At 46.9% G+C, this 22,569-nt stretch overlaps 1 protein-coding gene across 3 annotated transcripts; it reads left to right on the top strand.

Annotated features, from left to right (window-relative positions):
- The first annotated feature begins 826 nt into the window (after positions 1 to 826).
- LOC307200604 (uncharacterized protein) lies at positions 827 to 21,439 on the top strand. Of its 3 annotated transcripts, XM_079949201.1 has the most exons (8): positions 827 to 967; positions 6,241 to 6,298; positions 7,792 to 7,885; positions 11,636 to 15,100; positions 15,131 to 15,472; positions 15,503 to 17,271; positions 18,632 to 18,688; positions 21,300 to 21,439. In XM_079949201.1, exons 1-7 carry the CDS (start codon positions 952 to 954, stop codon positions 18,642 to 18,644), a joined length of 5,757 nt encoding a protein of 1,918 aa, XP_079805327.1. In that variant the 5' UTR covers positions 827 to 951; the 3' UTR covers positions 18,645 to 18,688; positions 21,300 to 21,439. The 3 variants fall into 3 exon arrangements, with proteins under 3 accessions (XP_079805327.1, XP_079805328.1, XP_079805326.1); XM_079949202.1 differs by lacking the exon at positions 18,632 to 18,688 and having other exon boundaries at positions 11,636 to 14,914; XM_079949200.1 differs by lacking the exon at positions 18,632 to 18,688.
- Positions 21,440 to 22,569: the final 1,130 nt, after the last annotated feature.

Raw genomic sequence — 22,569 nt, 5'->3', positions numbered from 1 at the left:
TAATGAATGTTAAAATGATGTTGGATTGAAAATAAGTGGTATTAGCAACAAAGTTAAAAAGGGTATGCAAAAGTGAACTGATAATGGGTGAAAACATAGAGTTTTAACATGTTAAGATATAGAATTAAGATAAATGAAAGAGGGTAAGGATTTGCTGATCTGATTATATTAATGGGAATACAAAAACGGGAGGTGTGAGGAGGTCAAAGAAACAAGCTTATGATTTTAAAGTTATAAAAAAGTGGATTTGTTTTAACTTCTTTTTTGTTCATTTTTTTGTATTTTGTATTTTATCTTTCTTTTTGTTTGATTATGTATTTTTAGTATTTATGATTTGGTAAAATCTTAATAAATATTCTTAAAATAAATAAATAAAATAAAGCAGGTCACCTGTCAGGGACCTTGAGGACAGATTCATTTCTGCATGACTCGCGGGTCCCTTCTAACTCTGCAAGACTAGGATTCTGAAATCCAGACACAGGGAGGCATATTTATTTGTTTGTTTCAACTTTTATACTGCTTTTTATCCGAAGATGCCAGGATCTAGTCCTTCCCAGGTAAGGGAGGTGGATGGGGGAGGACTGCGACCAGACACACGAACTTGAATCCAGTTGAAATCCTTGCCAAACCGAATTTTGAACTGGAGCTGGCTTCGATTTCCTATTCTCCCCCACCAAATTTGGCACCGCAATTGCTGGACGCGAGCGCCCCCTTTCGCTGCGCTTAGTTGCGAGGAGGAGGAGGAGGACGGGGCGCAACAGCGGAATCCTGCCCGCGTGACGTCAAAAAGCCTCTGGGTGACGTCACGCCCGCTCAGAGCCCGTCTCCTGGCTGGAGCGGCGGGATGCTGGGCGCGCTCAGTGTCGGGCCCAAAGGGGAGCCGGCAGCAAGCAACGCCCGGCTGCTGCCGAGTTAACAACTGCATGCGGGGCTACACTGGGTGTGCAAAAGATGGGGAAGAAAAGAGGTGAGCCTCTTTCAATGGAGGGGGGAGGGATGTTAGGCTTAAAGCTGCCGGGGGTTATTGCCCTATGAAGGAGCCTCCATATTCAGAGGAAATCTACCTCTGCAGAGTGGTACCTCGGTTTACAGACGCTTCAGGTTACAGATGCTTCAGGTTACAGACTCCGCTAACCCAGAAATAGTACCTTGGGTTAAGAACTTTGCTTCAGGGTGAGAACAGAAATTGTGCTCTGGCTGTGCAGTGGTTTTAGCTAAAGTGGTGCTTCAGGTTAAGAACAGTTTCAGGTTAAGAACGGACCTCCGGAACGAATTAAGTACTTAACCCGAGGTACCACTGTATCTCTTTCTGAACTTTGGGTGGCCACAGGTTAGTTAAAGGGACGCCTGACCGTTGGGTCCAGTCATGGCTGACTCTGGGGTTGCGGTGCTCATCTCACTTTATTGGCTGAGGGAGCCAGCGTACAGCATCCGGGTTATGTAGCCAGCATGACTTAACCGCTTCTGGTGAATCAGAGCAGCGCACGGAAACGCCATTTACCTTCCCGCCGGAGTGGTACCTATTTATCTACTTGCACTTTGATGTGCTTTCGAACTGCTAGGTTGGCAGGAGCAGGGACCGATCAACCGGAGCTCACCCCGTCGTGGGGATTCGAACCGCCGACCTTCTGATCGGCAAGCCCTAGGCTCTGTGGTTTAGACCACAGCGCCATGCCACAGTTTGTTGGACTACAACTCCCATCATCCGTAGCCGGCTGAAGTAGGTTTTAAGAAGGCCAAGTGAGACCTGCAATAAAATGTTGCTGCCTCTCCTGCTCTCTCTTGTTCTCTCCCATTCTCTGCCCCCCCCCGCCCTTCCAACAGTCAAATCGGCATCCCATGATTCCCAAGCACACATATTTCTCTTTCGGGTTTTGGGGGGACCTCCCCAAAGGGATTTTTTTTTCTACTTCTGCAAATCTTGGGGTTCAACCCATCCTGTTGCTGCTTCTTATTGTGTATGGTTGATGCTGTTTTACCTTCTACAGTGGTACCTCGGTTTAAGAACAGTCCTGTTTATGAACGATTTGGTTTACAAACTCTGTAAAACCAGAAGTAGTGTCCCGGTTTGCAAACTTTACCTTGGTTTAAGAACGGAAGCTGAACAGAGAGAAAAATCGTGGAATGAAATTTTTATGACCCTAGTGGAAATGTTTTAAGAGTTTAGGTTCAAATAGATATATTAATTTTAAGGAGAAAAAGAGGGAAAGGATTTGCTGAAATATTTAATTGAATTAGAATACAAAAAAGGGAGGTGGGAGGAGGTCAAGGAAACAAGCAAATGAAAGATATACTATGTGAAGGTTTGATGTGTTTTTTGCTTTTGTTTTTCTTTTTTCTTTGACCTTTTTTGTTTCTCTTTTTTCTTATTTGTATGGTATTCTTTTTTTTAATGTGATACATTGTTTTGTTTTTTGTTTAATTTGGTGTTTTTCTGTTTTATTTGTAACCTTCAAAACCTTAATAAATATTTTTTTTATAAAAAAAATAAGAATGGAAGCTGAACAGTGGAAGGGTACCGGCAGCGGGAGGCCTCATTAGGGAAAGTGCACCTCAGTTTAAGAACGGTTTTGGTTTAAGAACAGACTTCCGGAACGGATTAAGTTCGTAAACTGAGGTACCACTGTATATGGATTGGCACTTGGAGACCTGATCACTATAAAGGGAGTTTAGTGTGCTCCTGGATTCTTCTTCTTTTGCGATCACTCGTAGCCGAGTAAGATTGTCTTCCATAAACACGGTTTTAACAATGAGTCCGTAAGTGACTGTGGAGGCCAATTCTGGACCCACATGTCCTTCAATATTTGAAGACTCTAATAGGCATGATTGAGGCTCACTTAATCCAGATCCTCACTACAGGGAAATTCGGGTCGTGAAACAAACTTGTTTCCCCACCTCTTCTCCACCCACCCAGACTTTCCACAACAAGGATAGTAAAGGATGATGATTGCTTGACATTATATTCTTCAACTGAAAAAAAAATCTGAGTAAATGCTCAATAATAATGACTGTCACATAATCTCCTTGGAAATGTCTATAAGAATGATTGAATGCTTAGTAAACGCGTCATCTCGAAGTGACCTGAAAGAAGAATTTCCTGGAAAATAAAAGCTGAGCTTACAGTATGTTGGTACCCTGAATTATTTCCCCTTGGGCTACAATTAAGTAAAATCTGTTGTATTCTAGTAGGTAAAAAATATTGATTTTTAGAGCTCTATAACATTTCCCAAGAAGATTTGTTCTACGTTACACTTGAGGATTGCTTATAGACCCACAAGGAAGCTGTGCTAGTCATTTGAGGTTGTTATTTCTTCCCAAACATAGGAAAACATTCACGCTAAATCACTTTAATGTTCTCTCTTTTTCTGTTAAAACAGATTTGATGACATTCTCTATCACTATTGTCTATATCCACGTGTTAGTGAAGAGTTACCGGTAGTTTATGTTTCTTTTAACGAAAGGAACAACCAAAGGACAAATAAATCTGTTTCTTTTGACTCTATAAAAATTGTATTATGGCCACAGATACATAATTTTTAGAATCAGCTGCAAAGTTTGTGTTCCATACTTTAAAAGATTCATAAGCAACTCTAAAACTTTGTCACAAACTTCTTGAACAATGAAAAGAACGTATATTTACAGGTCTGTCTTATATTCTTGAATCTCTCTTGTTGCACGGAATGTAAACGTTTGTTTTGGAATTTGAAGGTCTCTGTGTGGATTTTTAATACACCTGAACCAAAAACCATTCTGCTACAGTGGTACCTCGGGTTACATACGCTTCAGGTTACATACGCTTCAGGTTACACACTCCGCTAATAAAGAAATAGTGCTTCAGGTTAAGAACTTTGCTTCAGGATAAGAACAGAAATCGGGCTTCGGCGCCGCAGCAGCAGCAGGAGGCCCCATTAGCTAAAGTGGTGCTTCAGGTTGAGAACAGTTTCAGGTTAAGAATGGACCTCCGGAACGAAATAAGTACTTAACCTGAGGTACCACTGTTCAGTTTTCTCCCTCTGCCCCAACCACTACTAGCCATTGAAAACATTCTGTGTACATGGGATACTTCTCGTGTGTGCTTGCTCCCTTTCCCTGCACAACCCGTTGTTCATTGGTATTCACCTACCCTGTGTTCCTGACCTACGGTTGGGTTGCAATCTGACGGAAGCACAACCAGCACTGCCATTTACCCTTCCTTTTAAAAAGGTTTTTAAGAGGAGGAGAGAAAAAACCTCTCTCTGCCTCCGGGACATCTTCATGCGGTGCACAGTTAAACTATGGAACACAGTAGTGGGCACCAACTTGGATGGCTAAAAACATTAGGATTAGACAAATGCCGTATTTTCCGCACTGGACCATAGGAGGGGGAGAACAGGAAATATTTTTTTCTTGTTCTCCTCCTCAAAAACAAGGTGCATTCAAGAGCAGGTCGGGGAACAGCGCAAAGGCTGCGCGCAGCCTTGCCGTTGCCCCCCAAGCTTCTGGGGCTGGCAGTGGGGGGAAGCGCTGCTTTCCCCCACTGCCAACCTCAAAGATCCCTGAAGGCTTTGGAGCGCAGCTTCGGGACAGCCTTTCAAGCCTCTGCGGAGGCTTTGCGCAGCCATCCCGGAGCTAGAACAGCGAGACGAAGGGCTGCGCAACCCCCGTCTCGCTGTTCTAGCTTCAGGGTGGTTGCACAAAGCCTCCGCGGGGCGGCGGGGTGAAGGCACCCCGCCGCCCCGCGGAGTCTTGAAAGGCTGTCCCTGAAGCCAAAACAGCTTCGGGCTGCAGGTTGCTATCTGCAAGCCTTCGGAGCCCGGCGGGAACTCCCACCGGGCTCCGCAGGCTTGCGTATAGTTCCTGAAGCCTGGAGAGCAAGAGGGGTCAGTACGCACCGACGCCTCTCGCTCTCCAGGCTTCAGTGAAAGCCTGCATTCACTCCATAGGACGCACACACTTTCCCCCTTCATTTTTGGAGGGGGAAAAGTGCGTCCTATAGAGCGAAAAATACGGTACATGGAGGATAAGGCTTATCAGTAGCTGCTAAAGCTGATGGCGATGATCTACCTTCACTATCAGAGGCTGAATACCAGTTTTGGGGAAATCGTAGGAGGGGAGGGGACTGTTGCGCTCAAGTGATGCTTGCAGGCTTCTTCTCGTAGGCATCTCGCTGGGCACTATGACAACAGGATGCTGGAGTAGATGGGCCCTTGGCCTGATCCAGTAGGTTCTTCATTTTAATTAATTAATACAGTGGTGCCCCGCAAGACGAACGCCTCGCAAGACGGAAAACCCGCTAGACGAAAGGGTTTTCCGTTTTGGAGGCGCTTCGCAAAACGAATTTCCCTATGGGCTTGCTTCGCAAGACGAAGATGTCTTGCGAGTTCCTGCGGGGTTTTTTCCCCCTTTCCCCCCTTTTCCTAAGCCCTAAGCCGCTTATCAGCTGATCCGCTAAAAGCCGCTAAACCGCTAATAGCGCTAATCCGCTAAGCTGTCAATGGGCTTGCTTCGCAAGACGAAAAAACCGCTATACGAAGAGCCTCACGGAACGGATTAATTTCGTCTTGCGAGGCACCACTGTAAACCTTTTATTGGCATCGCATACAAACATCCAAAACAAATCAATACAGAATTACCCCTTCCCCAGTGGCACAAAACCTTTGCTAAAAGAAAGGAGGCAGAGCAGTCTATCGTCACATCTCTTGGTCTCCAGGGAGATCAGATGTCTGCAGTGTATTTAGAGATATTTAGCCACTAACTTGGTGAGCTCCTGATCATTCCCCAGTAATAGAAAATGTATGACCTCCAACTCTGGTTTCCATTTGGGTATGCAGAGTTGATCTAGAAATTGCTGACGGAGATCAGCATATAGTTTACAATTGAGAACCATATGTGTAAGGGTTTCCACCAGCTGGTCTTCACATGGGCAAGTTCTTTCTCCTTCCACCCTGCCTGAGAACCCTCCCCAAAGGAGGTTTGATGGATTTGAATGGCCAGCGAAAATGCCCTTCTTTCTTGAGGGTTAAACAAAAATTCAAGGTAATTATGGTTAGTTTCATGAGCCCAAGAAAGTTGAAAATAAAGAGGGGAGCATGTTTTCTTTGCTGCTACTGTAAGTTCCTGGTGTTCAATATCCCACAACCTAGTTTTTATTATAGCTTTGGCAGATGGTAGGGACATCATATGTTCCTATCTGGTTTTGAGGATGGATTCCTGTGAGAAACACAGGCTAAAGCTTATTTTTACTTCTGTCTGTTTTTATAGGAGGCTGGAGAAAATTTTTCTGTTGTACTGGCCCACCGGAAACGCAGTCTTCAACATGGTGAGCTACACCTCCCTTTTCTTAGTGAACGCAAGGGAACCATGTACGCCCTTTGGATGTTTGGCCCAGGCATGAGATGTATGTCTCATTGATACAGAACAGGAATTTAGTGAATGTACCAACCCATTATATGGGTTTCATCAAACTGCTTGCAAGTTAAAACTGTAGGGTATGGAGAGCTTGTTGAAGAGCAAGTCACCCAGTTGCATATATTTTGCATAAACTATTCACCCCAGGTGAGAACAATGGAGCTGAACAATGCATGCTTGAAGGAGGTGACTTATTTGAGGCAAGTGTTACTCTGCATTGTGACACCTGCTTGTGCAACCTAAAAAATGCAAATAAGGTAAAGGTAAAGGTACCCCTGCCCGTACGGGCCAGTCTTGACAGACTCTAGGGTTGTGCGCCCATCTCACTTAAGAGGCCGAGGGCCAGCGCTGTCCGGAGACACTTCCGGGTCACGTGGCCAGCGTGACAAAGCTGCATCTGGCGAGCCAGCGCAGCACACGGAAACGCCGTTTACCTTCCCGCCAGTAAGTGGTCCCTATTTATCTACTTGCACCCGGGGGTGCTTTCGAACTGCTAGGTTGGCAGGCGCTGGGACTGAGCAGCGGGAGCGCACCCCACCGCAGGGATTCGAACCGTCGACCTTTCAATCGGCAAGCCCTAGGCGCTGAGGCTTTTACCCACAGCGCCACCTGCGTCCCTAAAAAAATGCAAATACTGCCCAGTAAAACAGAGGCCCTCTGTGTGGTGCGTTGTGTGTCTGCAATAGCAGGCAAGAACACTAGCAATCAGATTGGGTTCCCTAGCACAAGTTGAAGTTACATTTGTAAGAGAGAGACATAGTAGGTTTTCCACCAGTGATGGCCAGCTGTGTTGCTGGGAGTCATCAGGACCATAGGGCAAGTTGGAGGAATTCTGGGTGGCCTGCATTTATGGACGAAATTGTTCTGACTTGGACATCATATAAAATACATATATAGGTCTGGCTTTGACTACGGTCCCCTCTTATCCCCCACTTTAAGAAAACATTTTCACATCCGCTAATACATATTAAAGTTTTGGTTACTATCGCTGTCTGTCCTAAAAAGGTAAAGGTAAAGGTACCCCTGCCCGTACGGGCCAGTCTTGACAGACTCTGGGGTTGTGCGCCCATCTCACTTAAGAGGCCAGGGGCCAGCGCTGTCCGGAGACACTTCCGGGTCACGTGGCCAGCGTGACATCGCTGCTCTGGCGAGCCAGAGCCGCACACGGAAACGCCGTTTACCTTCCCGCTGGTAAGCGGTCCCTATTTATCTACTTGCACCCGGAGGTGCTTTTGAACTGCTAGGTTGGCAGGCGCTGGGACCGAGCAGCGGGAGCGCACCCCGCCGCAGGGATTCGAACCGCCGACCTTTCGATCGGCAAGCCCTAGGCGCTGAGGCTTTAACCCACAGCGCCACCTGCGTCCCTACAAGCCCTGAAATTATTTGTTGCCTTGTGTCTTTCAGCCTTAATATCGCTTCGTCTGAGCAGTTCAAGCCTCCCTCCGAGCTAGACCCCTCAGAACCAGACCCCTCAGAGATGGAGTCAAACCAGGACCCGGTAATTCATTCTATATCTTCATTATATTGCCATCCCTAATTCAGATGGACTGCTTAGAGAACATTTGTTTCAGGTGGTATACAGATACAGTGGTGCCTCGCGAGACGAAATTAATCCGTTCCGTGAGGCTCTTCGTCTAGCGGGTTTTCTGTCTTGCGAGGCGTTCGTTTTGCGGGGCACCACTGTATAGTCTTCCATACCAACACATTTGAGGGAGGTGTGTTAATTTGTGGTGGCCAAACAGCAAGGCATCTTCTGGTAACTTTGAGATTTTAAAATTTTGTTGCTCCTGGGGTCACCAACCTTTTGGGCCCATTTTGAGAAGTTACAAAATGGCCACCATGGCAGGGTTGCGGGGGGGGGGGGGGGTTGCAACGTAAAACACCATCGCCGGGGGAGGCATGGCACAACACAAAATTAGACACTGCAGTCCTTAATGTCCACACACCCCACGCCCTATCGCAGGACAACATCCTGCTCACTGTGGGAAGTCAGGTGTGTGCTCATGGTCTCAGTTGTGGAGGTGACACAGTATTGATTCCCCACCTGCCCACAATGACACTGTATTATAAAACTGCAGGTTATTGCAAGAATCCTGCCGATGTTCTTATGTGTTTACAGTTTATTTGTAAATATCCAATAAACCATTTCCATTCTTTTATAAAAAGTTTGTTATCTTGATTTCTTATTTTTCTGGTAAGTTTTGCCATTTCTGCATATCCCATAAGTTTTTGTACCCATACTTCTTATTTGGGATTTCTTCTTCTTTCCATTTTTGAGCAAGGAGCATTCTTGCCGCTGTAGTCGCATACATGAATAAATTTCTATACAGCTTGGGTAGTTCTGTCCCTATAATTCCCCAAAAGAAGGCTTCTGGGTGTTTTTTTGTTTTGTTTTTAAACAAATGTTATTTTAAACATCTTTTTCAATTCATTATATATCATTTACCAGTAAGCTTTAACCTTACTACAAGACCACCACATATGATAAAAATAATGTTCTTTTACATTTCCAACACTTATTTTATTTCGATTTATACATTTTTGCCCCTTTACTCTGTGTTAGGTACCACTGATGCATCATATTCATATAATTTTCTACCACTGCATCAGTTTTAGGCCTGGTTAATTGCCATGGCTTTCCGCAAAGCATACAGTGGGTTGTAGAGGATGAAGGCTGAAGCTAGAGAGGATTTCTCAGGTAGAGGGAATATCTATAGTGTGCATATGCTCAGAACTGACACGACTGCTTAGCTCTTTTTGGTTGCTAAATCACCAGTTCAGTGCAGCGTAAAAAGAATAGTAGCATTTATGTGTGCTATGGGTAGGAGTGTTAGGATTCTTGCTCCGTGCTTGCAGTCATGGGATTGTTGTCGAACACAGGACGGTGTATGTTTTCATTCCACAGTGTGGGAAGTGACGGAGACAGGATGTTTTGTACTACTGTGTTCCGGAATGTAGGACTATTGTCCTTTGTTTCTTTCTCTTTGCTGTCTGATGAGAAAGAGGAAGGAGCTAAGTCAGAATGCTCCGAGTGTATTATATGTAAATAAAAGTAGATTAGCCAAAATGCTGAGCTATTGAGTCTGTTACGCGAACTGCAGATACTCTGCAGGATCCCTAAGCTTGCTAATGCCTCTTGGTATCAGTCGCTGTGCTGTTCGGTTTGGAAAAAGCTTTTGAAGCTCCTGAACAATCGACCAGGAGGGAGAGAACATGCCAGTTGGGCATGTGTCTCTGCCAGGGTCCTACACGCGAGTAGGGTGATCCTAACAAGGAGAGGATATATTAATTGCAATTTATCCCTCCAGGTTCCCACATGTGTGGGTTCAACAGAGTTTCCAAGTCCCATCCTTGGCAGTAAAAGTAAAAGCATAGGAATTAGGCTGTAAAACCTTGTTTTGAGTCCAGGACGCGGGTGGCACTGTGGGTTAAACCACAGAGCCTAGGACTTGCCGATCAGAAAGTCGGCGGTTCGAATCCCCGCAACGGGGTGAGCTCCCATTGCGCGGTCCCAGCTCCTGCCAACCTAGCAGTACGAAAGCACGTCAAAGTGCAAGTAGATAAATAGGTACCGCTCCGGCGGGAAGGTAAACGGTGTTTCTGTGCGCTGCTCTGGTTTGCCAGAAGCGGCTTAGTCATGCTGGCCACATGACCCGGAAGCTGTACGCCGGCTCCCTTGGCCAGTAAGCGAGATGGGCACCGCAACCTCAGAGTCGGTCACGACTGGACCTAATGGTCAGGGGTCCCTTTACCTTTATGAAGTAAGCTGGCTTCCCTCCTCTTACCCTGCTTAATAAAGAACCAGGCAACAACTTTCCAGAGATGGAAAGAAGATAAATTTCCTACCAGAGAAGAATGGCAGATGAAGGTGATGGACTATACTGAAATGGCTAAAATGACCGGAAGAATCAGAAATCAGGAAGACCAAAATTTTAATATGGAATGGGGAAAATTTATAATTTATCTTAAAAGACCACTGTAAACAGTTAAAATCGTTAGCAGGATTGGAATATCACTTGCAGTTTAAGGGCGAATTCTGGACACAGTGGAGATGTAAAAGATTTGGATCACAATACAAGATGCAGGGGGGAATGATTTATAATAGGACCCACAAAGGGGAGGACGGAAGTCCAGGAGATTCCTTGGAATCTTGTTTTTATGATTCATGTTTGATATATCTCTGTGAAATTTTAACTTGAAAAACCAAATAATTTTTTATAAAAAAAAATCAGGCAACAACTTGTAAAATAAGTGTAAAAGTAAGATTAACTTTATAATCATGCATTGGTTCCATCAGTAAAAACTATGCAGGCAAAATATTACAGTATAACCAGCTTCAGGCATGTGTCAGTTTCAGAGCATCCAACTCTGGTCCAAGGCAGAGTGAGAGGAACAGGAAGTGCTATAAGTGCTATAAGTGCTATAAGCTCCTTCCTCTCCAGGAGAGGAAGGGGAAATGGCATCACACAGAGTCCTCTTTTGTTTTTCTATGGTCTATCTACCTATCAGCAATACAGCTCTGTGAACTTAGCCACTTCTGATGCTAACTAGCAAGAATATGCATCTGTCAGGTTGGGCTGCCAATTTCTCACATTATGTTCTTCCCCGCTCTCACCCATCCTAAGGGCTTTCAAGTACAGTGGTGCCTCGCAAGATGAAAAGAATCCGTTCCGCGAGTCTCTTCGTCTTGCGGTTTTTTCATCTTGCGAAACAAGCCCATTAGCAGTTTAGCGGATTAGCGCTATTAGTGGCTTAGGGGCTTAGCGGATCAGCTGATAAGCAGCTTAGCGGATCAGCTGTTAAGCGGCTTAGCGGATCAGCTGATAAGCGGCTTAGCGGATCAGCTGATAAGCGGCTTAGCGGATCAGCTGATAAGCGGCTTAGCGGATCAGCTGATAAGCGGCTTAGCGGATCAGCTGTTAAGCGGCTTAGTGGCTTAGAAAAGGGGGGGGGGGAAGGAAAAAAAACCCCGCAGGAACTCGCAAGACATTTTCGTCTTGTGAAGCAAGCCCATAGGAAATTTGTTTTGCGAAGCACCTCCAAAACGGAAAACCCTTTCGTCTAGCGGGTTTTCCGTCTTGCGAGGCATTCGTCTTGCGGGGCACCACGGTAATGCATCTGGTTAAGAGCCCAGACCCCTGCCTGCCTATCAGCAAAAAGGGTGTCTCTTTAACTTCGTAAGTCAACTCTTATTTTGAATGTAAGGTGTCGGTGGTCATACATACATACTATTTCTTTCCCCAAACAGGAAGATGGCTTGTATGTTGAGAATGAGATACAAACTTCTAAAGTGGATATCCCAGAAGGAAATAGGTGGAGGTGGTCTCGATTACACAAAGAAGTAGAGCAGCAAACCTCAAGGACGGCTGTACTCATTCCAGAGATAGAGACGTCATCCGAGGCAGACGTTCAGGTCCAAACCTCGTTTTCGAGCCTACCAAGAGGAAGGGAGGCCCAGGCGCAAACTTCATTTCTCTCCCTGCGGTCTCCAACCCCGGTAGAAAATGACGCTCAAGTGCAAACTTCATTTATGGAATTGCCAAGAGAAGCGGAAGCTCAGGTGCAAACATCCTTGCTTTCGTTACCTGGAGAAAAGGAGATGCATGCCCAAACCTCGTTCAGCTCGTTGCCAGAAAGGAGGTCTGTGGCATCTTTCGCAGGATCTGCCCTGTCCTCTTCTTCCTATCTAGAGTTGTTAGAGAAGTTTCCCTCTCTGCCCATGTTATCTGAGGCCCAGGTGCAGACCTCACATCTTGACATAAGAGTTCCTTCGGAAATCGACATTCAGCTGCAGACTTCGTTTTCGGACTACATATCAGAAAGAGAGTATGCATCCTCCTCTGAGCCCCAGAGTAAGCTATCACCCCAGTCATCAGTGATAGAACAAAGCACGATATATCCCGTATATATTGATACTGGGGTACAAACTTTACCTGTGGAAATACCGCCTGGCAACGACTGGCGTTCTGCGCGTTTAAATACTGCGGCCCAGGTGCAAACGTCCTTTGCTTCGATGACAGAACAACGGCCAATGCTTGGGTTAGGAAAAGGCGAGGAAACAGCAGGAGAAGTGGAATCCCTTTTTTCTATAGAAGAGGCACCTCTGCCTTCTGAACGGGCTGAAAGAGCTATGCAGACATCTGAGACATTGCTTCGGCAGTGGAAGCAATGGCATTCATTACAGCCACGATCTGATGCACAGGTGCAAACCTCCACCATTGAACTGCTAAAGAAGCTTTCTTTGCTATCCCGGATTCAGAGCATGGAATCAGCTTCCCGTGCCGAGTTACTAAAGAAAGCTTCCTCCCTGTCAGTGGGTGAACCCCACATGCAAACTTCAAGTCCTGAATTACTGAGGAAGGCTTCTTCTTGGTCAAACTCCGAGGTCCAAGACCAGATCTTAAGTGATGAGCTGCTGCTGAAGAAGCGTCCATCTTCGGCACAAGTGCTTAGAAGCTCAGATTATGAACTGGCAAGGTTGCTTTCTCCCAAGTCAACAACCAAGGAGGCCCAGATACAAACATCTGAGGTAGAACTCATTAATAAGCTTTTGTCAGATAGGTCAACAGACACTCTCTTCCGAAAGTCCTCTTCTGCGTCATATATCAAACCCCAGGAGAGGACCTCAGACACTGATTTCCCAAAGTCCCATTCTGCATCATTTGCAAAAACTCCAGAGAAGATATTGGACAGTGATTTCCAAAGCTACGTTTCCATGTCACATGCTGAACCCCAGAAGAAGGTATCAGACACTGATGTTCAAAAGTACTCTTCTTTGTCATTGATTGAGGGTGGGGATGATAATCAGGAACCTTTAACAGAAGGGAAGGAGTACCTTATTACCCCACAGGTGATGGAAGCTCAGATCCGTAAATGGTATCATGAACTCCCAGAAGTTCAGACATCAGCCTCTCAAAAAGAGCCTCTTTGGACGCCAACAATTGACAGTGAGGTACAAACATCGCATGTTGAAATACCATATGGAAACAAGTGGCGTGAATCACGTTTGCAAACCGAAGCTCAGGTGCAGACTTCAGGGCTTAAAGTACCCGTGGAAAAAGCGGAATCCTTTCCCCAAGTGCAGAAGGCCAACCAGACCCAAACATCCTTGCTTGAAATATGGCGAGCAAGAGAGTTAGCTGAAGCCCAGAACCAGACTTGCGGCTTCGATGAAGCCGAAACAGAGGAGTTCCCTCATGGATTACTAGTTGATAGCCACGCACAAACATCAGATTTTGACTTTTGGAAAGCAAAGGAACAAATGGATATTGAAACACAGACTTCAGTAGACAAAATTCTACAGCAAGGAATCAGGCCTTCTCCCACTGAACAGGTTGACAAGCTGGTGCAGACATCTTTTCTTGATCTGGGGAAATCAAAAGACTACATGCAGCAGAAGGCATCTGAGACGGACTTAACGGATCCTGAAGGAACGTATTTCCCCCCATTACAACGTGACTTTGAAGTGGGGACTGGTACTCAGGCACAACGCTCCATCTCTGATTTCCTAGAGGCACAAAAAGAGCCTCCTCTGGCGCAACCAACCAATGCTGAGGTGCAAACCTCAAATGTTGAAATACCTGCGGGGAGCTCGTGGCGTTCATCTCGCTTGCATTCTGATGTTCAACAGCAAACTTCACTGGAATTTGACGAGGAAGAATCAGAAGCTTTCCCCTCATCACAAAAGGACATCCAGTCACAAACCTCCCTTCTGGACATATGGAAGGCAAAACAGCTCCATGATGCCCAGATCCAAACTTCTTGGATGGATTTCCCAACAGATGTGGAAGATCCTTTTCTCTCACCACAGTCTGAAAGCCCATCTGAGTACTTCATGCCTGAGGAAGAACAGTCTCCTCCACCAGCCCTAATGGACGCTCAGATGCAAACCTCTCTCCTTGACATTTGGAAGGCAAAAGAACTCCATAATGCTCAGAAGCAAACTTCTTGGATAGATGTGCCAGAACCCATGGAAGAACCTTTTCTCCCACCACAGTCTGAAAGCCCAATTGAGCCACCTATGCTTGAGATGGAAGAGGCTCCTCTACCAGGCAGAATTGACAACCAGGTGCAAACCTCCTTCTCTGACAGGTGGTGGAAGAAAGAACGAGTGGACGCTGAGATGCAAAGTTCCCTGGGAGATTTGCCACAAGGCACCAAGGTGCTGCCTCTTCTCCCACCACAGCCTGAAAGCCCAACTGAGCCAGCTGTGGTTGAGATAAAAGAGGCTCCTCCTCCAGCCAGAATGGACAACCAGGTGCAAACCTCCTTCTCTGACATATGGCGGAAAAAAGAACGAGCGGACGCTGAGATGCAAAGTTCCCTGGCAGATTTGCCACAAGTCACCAAGGTGGTGCCCCTCCTACCACAGCCTGAAAGCCCAATTGAGCCAGCTGTGGTTGAGATTATAGAGCCTGCTCCTCCAGGCAGAATGGACAACCAGGTGCAAACCTCCTTCTCTGACATATGGCGGAAAAAAGAACGAGCGGATGCTAAGATGCAAAGTTCCCTGGCAGATTTGCCACAAGTCACCAAGGTGGTGCCCCTCCTACCACAGCCTGAAAGCCCAATTGAGCCAGCTGTGGTTGAGATTATAGAGGCTGCTCCTCCAGGCAGAATGGACAACCAGGTGCAAACCTCCTTCTCTGACATATGGCGGAAAAAAGAACGAGCGGATGCTAAGATGCAAAGTTCCCTGGCAGATTTGCTACAAGTCACCAAGGAGGCGCCTCTGCTTCCACAGTCTGAAACCCCAATTGAGCCAGCTGTGGTTGAGATTATAGAGGCTGCTCCTCCAGGCAGAATGGACAACCAGGTGCAAACCTCCTTCTCTGACATATGGCGGAAAAAAGAACGAGCGGATGCTAAGATGCAAAGTTCCCTGGCAGATTTGCCACAAGTCACCAAGGTGGTGCCCCTCCTACCACAGCCTGAAAGCCCAATTGAGCCAGCTGTGGTTGAGATTATAGAGGCTGCTCCTCCAGGCAGAATGGACAACCAGGTGCAAACCTCCTTCTCTGACATATGGCGGAAAAAAGAACGAGCGGATGCTAAGATGCAAAGTTCCCTGGCAGATTTGCTACAAGTCACCAAGGAGGCGCCTCTGCTTCCACAGTCTGAAACCCCAATTGAGCCAGCTGTGGTTGAGATTATAGAGGCTGCTCCTCCAGGCAGAATGGACAACCAGGTGCAAACCTCCTTCTCTGACATATGGCGGAAAAAAGAACGAGCGGATGCTAAGATGCAAAGTTCCCTGGCAGATTTGCCACAAGGCACCAAGGAGGTGCATCTGTTTCCACAGTCTGAAAGCCCAATTGAGCCAGCATTGGTTGAGATTATAGAGGCTGCTCCTCCAGGCAGAACGGACAACCAGGTGCAAACCTCCTTCTCTGACATATGGCAGAAAAAAGAGCGAGCGGATGCTAAAATACAAAGTTCCCTGGGAAATTTGCCACAGTCTGAAACCCCAATTGAGCCAGCTGTGGTTGAGATAAAGGAGGCTCCTCCTCCCACCAGAATGGAAAACCAGGTGCAAACCTCCTTCTCTGACACATGGTGGAAAAAAGAACGAGCGGATGCTGAAATACAAAGTTCTCTGGGATATTTGCCACAGGTCACCAAGGTAGTGCCCCTCCTACCACAGTCTGAAAGCCCAATTGAGCCAGCTGTGATTGAGATAAAAGAGGCTGCTCCTCCAGGCAGAATGGACAACCAGGTGCAAACCTCCTTCTCTGACATATGGCGGAAAAAAGAGCGAGCTGACGCTGAGATGCAAAGTTCCCTGGCAGATTTGCCACAAGGCACCAAGGAAGTGCTTCTCTCATCACAAGCTGAAAGCCCAATACAGTCACCCATGCCTGACTCAGTAGATACAGCTCCTGAATTTCCACCCCCAACTGAACCTAAGGAGCCAACTTCCTTACCTGAAATGCCCAAGACAATGAAGCCAGTGGATGTTCCAAAGTCACTTCCCCCATCACCAAGTGACAGCAAGGACCAGACCTCCCAGCCTGATATGCAGACACCAGAAGAATTACCCATAGCGCAGGAGCAGTCTTCAAAGACCAGTTTGGCAAGTGCCAAAGTTGTAACTCCTGTCTCATCACACACATCTTTGAGCCCTGTTCCATCACAAACTGCTGTCTCTCCTGCCCTCTCTCGCACTGCTGTTTCTCCTGCCCTCTCTCGCACCGCTGTCTCTCCCGCCCACTCTCGCACTGCTGTCTCTCCTGCCCTCTCTCGCACTGCTGTCTCTCCTGCCCACTCTCGCACTACTGTCTCTCCTGCCCACTCTCGCACTGCTGTCTCTCCTGCCCTCTCTCGCACTGTCTCTCCTGCCCTCTCTCGCCCTGCTGCCTCTCCAGCTTCTTCCCACCCCGCTGTTTCTCCTGTCTCACCATACACTCCTGCATCTCCTGCCGCATCAGAAATTCCCAGCCCAGTTCGACCACCCTCACCTGCATCGCTGTACGCAGAGGAGCAGCACTCTGACCTCGCAGAGCAGAAAAGAGCTTCGATGGAAAAAACACTGCTGGAATTATGGACCACACGAGAGGAGGCCGAGGTTCAAAAGCAAACTGACCAACTTCAGCTTCACCTCGAGGATTTACCTTTATTCCCAAAGCTGGAAGACAGCCAGGTGGAGATTGCAGAGGTGACGAAACCTGAAGGGAAGAAACCAAAACAAGTTTCTAAAGTGCCGAAAAAGTCGAAAGCTCCTGCGTTTGCTGAAGCCCAGGTCCAGACCTCGTTTGTCGAAATACCCCGGGGGAAGAAATGGCGTGCATCTCGCATATTTGCGGAGGCCCAAGTCCAGACTTCTTTTCAAGACCTCCATGTGAAAGAAAGGGCCCCGACTTTGCGTGATCACGTGGCAGCCAAAAGGTAGGAGACGAATACTGCTCTGCTGTAGCTTTACTGTGCTGTGATGGTTTTCATTCCCGTTCTGCGGTCTACCTCTGCTTCAGAGGTTGACAGCTGAAGCACATGAGTAGAAACCTGGAAGGTGGGCTCTCCGTGTTAATTGCTCCCTGTACAGTGGTACCTCGGGTTACATACGCTTCAGGTTACATACACTTCAGGTTACAGACTCCACTAACCCAGAAATAGTACCGCGGGTTAAGAACTTTGCTTCAGGATGAGAACAGAAATCGTGCTCCGGTGGCACGGCAGCGGCAGGAGGCCCTATTAGGTAAAGTGGTGCTTCAGGTTAAGAACAGTTTCAGGTTAAGTATGGACCTCCGGAACGAATTAAGTACTTAACCTGAGGTACCACTGTACATACAAAGCTGGAGCATTGGAGAGAGGTTTTAAAGCAAGCCTCAGTGGTGTAGCCAGAGGGGCCGTGGTCCCGGGCACAAAATTCTGAGAGGGTGCAACCAGGCATCCCCACGTAGGCGCCGGCTTCCATGGGGATCCCTGTCCCAGCGAAAGTGGTAGAGCAGCCTAGCTCCACAGTGAGCAGGCACAGACAGGGAGGCGGGCAAGGCATAGCTCCTCTCCGTGGGCATTGGAGGGATTTGCCCGCCAGCACATGTTTGCCTTCTTGCCTTATTAATTGCTGAGTGGGACTTGTGCACACAGGCAGGTCTGTCCCATATCACCGCCTGAGGCAAAACAGGGACGTGCTGCACTGTGCACATGTTGTGCGCCACTGCCCCCTTCCCTCCTTCCCCCTTTCTGGGGTCGCACATCAGCAGCTTCCAGGATCCGGTGAGATCTTGCAAGAGCCCTGCGAGATTGTGCAAGGCCTCTGTGTAATTTTGCGGGGCTCTCGTGGGGATCCCGCCAGAAGTGTCGCCTTGCTCCTCTGGCCATGGGGTAAATAGAGCACCCCGCCAAGAAATGTCAAAACTGTCTTCAAAAACTTAAGAGTTCTGCTTTGAAACAGCAAAGTTTTTGCATCTCTGCTGGCCCTAGCAGGTCTCACCTGATTTTTTTAAAATAAAAAAATGCATTAACAGTGGATGAAAACTGGGAGTTGTACAAGTCAAGCAGAAAGTTTTGCCTGGGATACTGCCAATATGCTAACAGCTAGTGTGGAAGTGGCGCCCCCCCCCCACTTTAGATAGGTTGTCCTGTGAGTAGACAGTAGACAGAAAGCAATGAAATCTGAACAGGAAACTTATAGACGCAGAGACTCAGGAAAGCTCAGGAGGACTTAGTAGGAATACAATGAGTTGACAATGAATGACACTGTCTGGATTCCCCATAAAAACTGAGTGTTTTATTATGTTCATTCCAGACTAAACTGCTAGTGTGGAGGCTTCCCTTGTAAGGCAATTGGATGGATCCAGATTAAGTGAGTCGCATTTAGTTCCCACTGAAATCAACAGGTTCTTAACTTCAGTTGGTGCAAAATTCAGCAGCTAGGTTGCTCACTGGGACAAGATGGTTTGATCATATTACACAGGTCCTGGTCTGACTGCACTGGCTGCCAATTAGTTTCCAGGCCCAATTCAAAGTGCTGGTTCTGACCTACAAACCCTTAAATGGTTCAGGACTGCAGTACCTCAAGGACCGCCTTTCCTCGTAGGAACCAACCTGGACCCTGCAATAATAATCCAAGGCCTTTCTTTGTGAGAGGTCCGGATCGTGGCAACATGAGAAGCAGCCTTTTCTGCGGTGGCTCCCCATTTGTAGAATGCTTTCCCCAGGAAGACTCGCCTGTTGCCTTCATTACATATCTTTAAGCCCCAAGCAAAAGCATTCCCCTTCTCCCAGGCCTTTGGCTTATTAAACAATCTACAGCCTTTTACACTGTGTGCGGGTGGAGTTGGGGGTTGCTACTGTTTTGTTTGTTAGTAGTATGCAATGCAGTTTCGTGTTTTGGTATAATAATAAATAATGAATGAATTTATTAACACGGTCACAGACCAGCATCAACACACACAATATCACCTTACTCTTTTAGAGGTATTCCAAACTAAGTTTTTCCGCTGCCTGCTGGGGATCCCCTCTTGCGTATCCAACATAGCGGTCCGTTTGGAGGTTGGGCAAATTCCTATCAGTACTCGGATATGGATATTGAAGATCCATTATTGGCTAAAGCTTATTTTCTTCCCGGTTGGGCTGGCACCTTTAACCTTATTAGATACCTACCAATCCAGATGGAAAGCTACACTGCTGGAAAAACTTAAAGGCTTGGGGATCCCACGGCAGACTTTGATAGCGACAGGCTTTGAGAAAGCCAGGACTACAATTTGCCAGCGTATCTGGGACGTAGAATTACAATGCCACATGAGCGAAATGATCAAACATCTAGCAATAATAAATAAATCTTTATTGCGGTCCAAAGACCCATAGAACAATTTCAGAACAAAATACAGTTAAGACAGCCAACCACAAAAGAGAGAGAAACTGGGGCGGTCATTTTGTTTTGTTTCGAGCTTGATGGTCTTTGTCTCTTTTGACTTCCGAAAGAAACTTTGCCACGGCCAGCGTTATATCATTAGACCTGTCACCCAAAAGATATTTAATATCTTCAGATTTTCCCGGCAGATTTGCCTGTAGGGGTTTGATCCCTTGCTTGCCCATAAAAGGTAAAGATAAAGGGACCCCTGATCATTAGGTCCAGTCATGGTCGACTCTGGGTTTGCGGCGCTCATCTCGCTTTATTGGCCGAAGGAGCTGGCGTACAGCTTCCGGGTCATGTGGCCAGCATGACTAAGCCACTTCTGGTGAACCATTACAGCGCACGGAAATGCCGTTTACCTTCCCGCCGGAGTGGTACCTATTTATCTACTTGCACTTTGACGTGCTTTCGAACAGCTAGGTTGGCAGGAGCAGGGACCGAGCAACGGGAGCTCACCCCATCATGGGGATTTGAACCGCCGACCTAGTGATTGGCAAGTCCTAGGCTCTGTGGTTTAACCCACAGCACCACCCACGTCCCTGCTTGCCCATACTGCCCACAATTGCAGTAAGATATGCTTCATGCAATCAACGTCCTGAGAACATAAACAAAGCCTCTTCGGATAAGGGTTGCCTCTCAGCCTACCATTTAGCACTTCCAGAGGAAATACATTTAGCCTGGCTTTGGTAAATAAATGCTGATAGGTTGGTACAGAATTGTTTTTACTGTATTTTTCGCTCTATATGACGCACCAGACCATAAGACACACCTAGTTTTTGGAGGAGGAAAACAAGAAAAAAAAAATTCTGAATATCAGAAGCCAGAACAGCAAGAGGGATTGCTGTGCAGCGAAAGCAGCAATCCCTCTTGCTGTTCTGGCTTCTGGGATAGCTGCGCAGCTTGCATTCACTCCATAAGACGCACACACATTTCCCCTTACTTTTTAGGAGGGAAAAAGTGAGTCTTATAGAGCAAAAAATACGGTATATTGTAAACTGCCCTGTGATCTTTGTATGACGGTATAGAAATGTAATAAATAAATAAAATCATTTCATTGGGACCAAAGTGTAGCTTCATGTGGATCCATCCCATTAGTCTCTCCCCAACCCCCACAACCACCAGAGAATTGAAGGTGAGAATTGAAAGAGAGATCACCGTTTATGCTGTGTTCATGTATTCCATTCCTGTCTCTGAGAAATGAGCCTGGATAGCTCAGTTGGTTAGAACATGGTGCTGATAACTCCAGGGTTGCAGGTTCATTCCCCGTATGGCACAACTCCTTTGCAGTCGATTGGACCAGATGAGCCTCAAAGTCTCTTTCAACTCTACAGTTCTATGATTCTTTCCCCGACTATTTTAATACTCCATCCTGACATGCTGGTGCAAAATAGGTTTGGAGGGTCTTTATATTCTTTCAAAAACAAGCAGAGCCTGTTTTGGCCAGAGAGCAACAGAGGGCTGAACGAATTGTGACTGTTCATCACGCAAAGGGGCTGCCCTCAAAATGGTTACCTGCATCTGAAAACCCTTCCTAATGTTCCCTTTTCTTGTGTTCCAGGGTACCAAGGGGTCCGAAGCGAGCAGCGCCAGTGTCCGTGCACTTACACGTAAAGATGTCTCCAAAGCGTCAAACTAGCAATGAAAAGAAATAGTGAATTCTTGAATTTAAAGAAATAAAGGATTGCGAAATACCAGAAACGTAACCAACGGCTATTTCTGTAGGTGGGTGAGCAAACAGAGAAGCAGGCAGAGGCGTGCGAAGGGGCGTGAGCAAGGACAGGTGCAGCAAAGCCGTCATTAGGAGAAAATGCAGGAACAACTGGTGCACATTTTAGTTGCAGAAAGGCTGTGGGATGGCACACAGTCCATGCGTGTGCGTGTTTTGTCTGTAATGCAACTGTAAGGCAACACCCCTGTAATCCCACTTCAAATATTTTAGTCATGGATTCAACAGCATGGGGAAAGGCCAGTTAGTGACAGCAGATGTAGACTCTCAGAATGTACCCAGCAGTTTAGACCACAGCACCACCCGTGTCACTGCACATAGCATACTAGAGTGACTATAGTAAGGTGGGACCTATACAGGATTTGTTAATAATAATAATAATAATAATTAATAATAATAATAATAATAATAATAATAATAATTTATTATTTGTACCCCGCCCATCTGGCTGGGTTTCCCCAGCCACTCTGGGCGGCTTCCATAGAAACCAAAAATACACTAAAATATCACAGATTAAAAACTTCCATGAACAGGCCTGCCTTAAGATGTCTTCTGAATGTCAGGTAGTTATTTATCGCTTTGACATCTGATGGGAGGGCGTTCCACAGGGCAGGCGCCACTACCGAGAAGGCCCTCTGCCTGGTTCCCTGTAGCTTTGCTTCTCGCAATGAGGGAACCGCCAGAAGGCCCTCAGCGCTGGACCTCAGCGTCCGGGCAGAATGATGGGGGTGGAGACGCTCCTTCAGGTATACTGGGCCGAGGCCGTTTAGGGCTTTAAAGGTCAACACCAGCACTTTGAATTGTGCTCGGAAACGTACTGGGAGCCAATGTAGGTTTTTCAAGACCGGTGTTATGTGGTCTCGGCGGCCGCCCCCAGTCACCAGTCTGGCTGCCGCATTCTGGATTAGTTGTAGTTTCCGAGTCACCTTCAAAGGTAGCCCCACATAGAGCGCATTGCAGTAGTCCAAGCGGGAGATAACCAGAGCATGCACCACTCTGGCGAGACGGTCCGCGGGCAGGTAGGGTCTCAGCCTGCATACCAGGTGGAGTTGGTAGACAGCTGCCCTGGATACAGAATTGACCTGTGCCTCCATGGACAGCT

The sequence above is a fragment of the Podarcis cretensis genome (genome assembly GCF_951804945.1).
Source record: "Podarcis cretensis genome assembly, chromosome: 13".
NCBI classification, from domain to species: Eukaryota; Metazoa; Chordata; class Lepidosauria; order Squamata; family Lacertidae; genus Podarcis; species Podarcis cretensis.
This window is presented reverse-complemented; position numbering and strand designations above follow the sequence as displayed.

Excerpts from the sequence above, each read along its gene's own strand:
- LOC307200604 (XM_079949200.1), top strand. Across the intron at positions 7,886-11,635 it reads TGGAGTCAAACCAGGACCCG|GAAGATGGCTTGTATGTTGA; the intron begins GTAATTCATTCT and ends TTCCCCAAACAG. Across the intron at positions 15,101-15,130 it reads CCCTGGCAGATTTGCTACAA|TCTGAAACCCCAATTGAGCC; the intron begins GTCACCAAGGAG and ends CTGCTTCCACAG.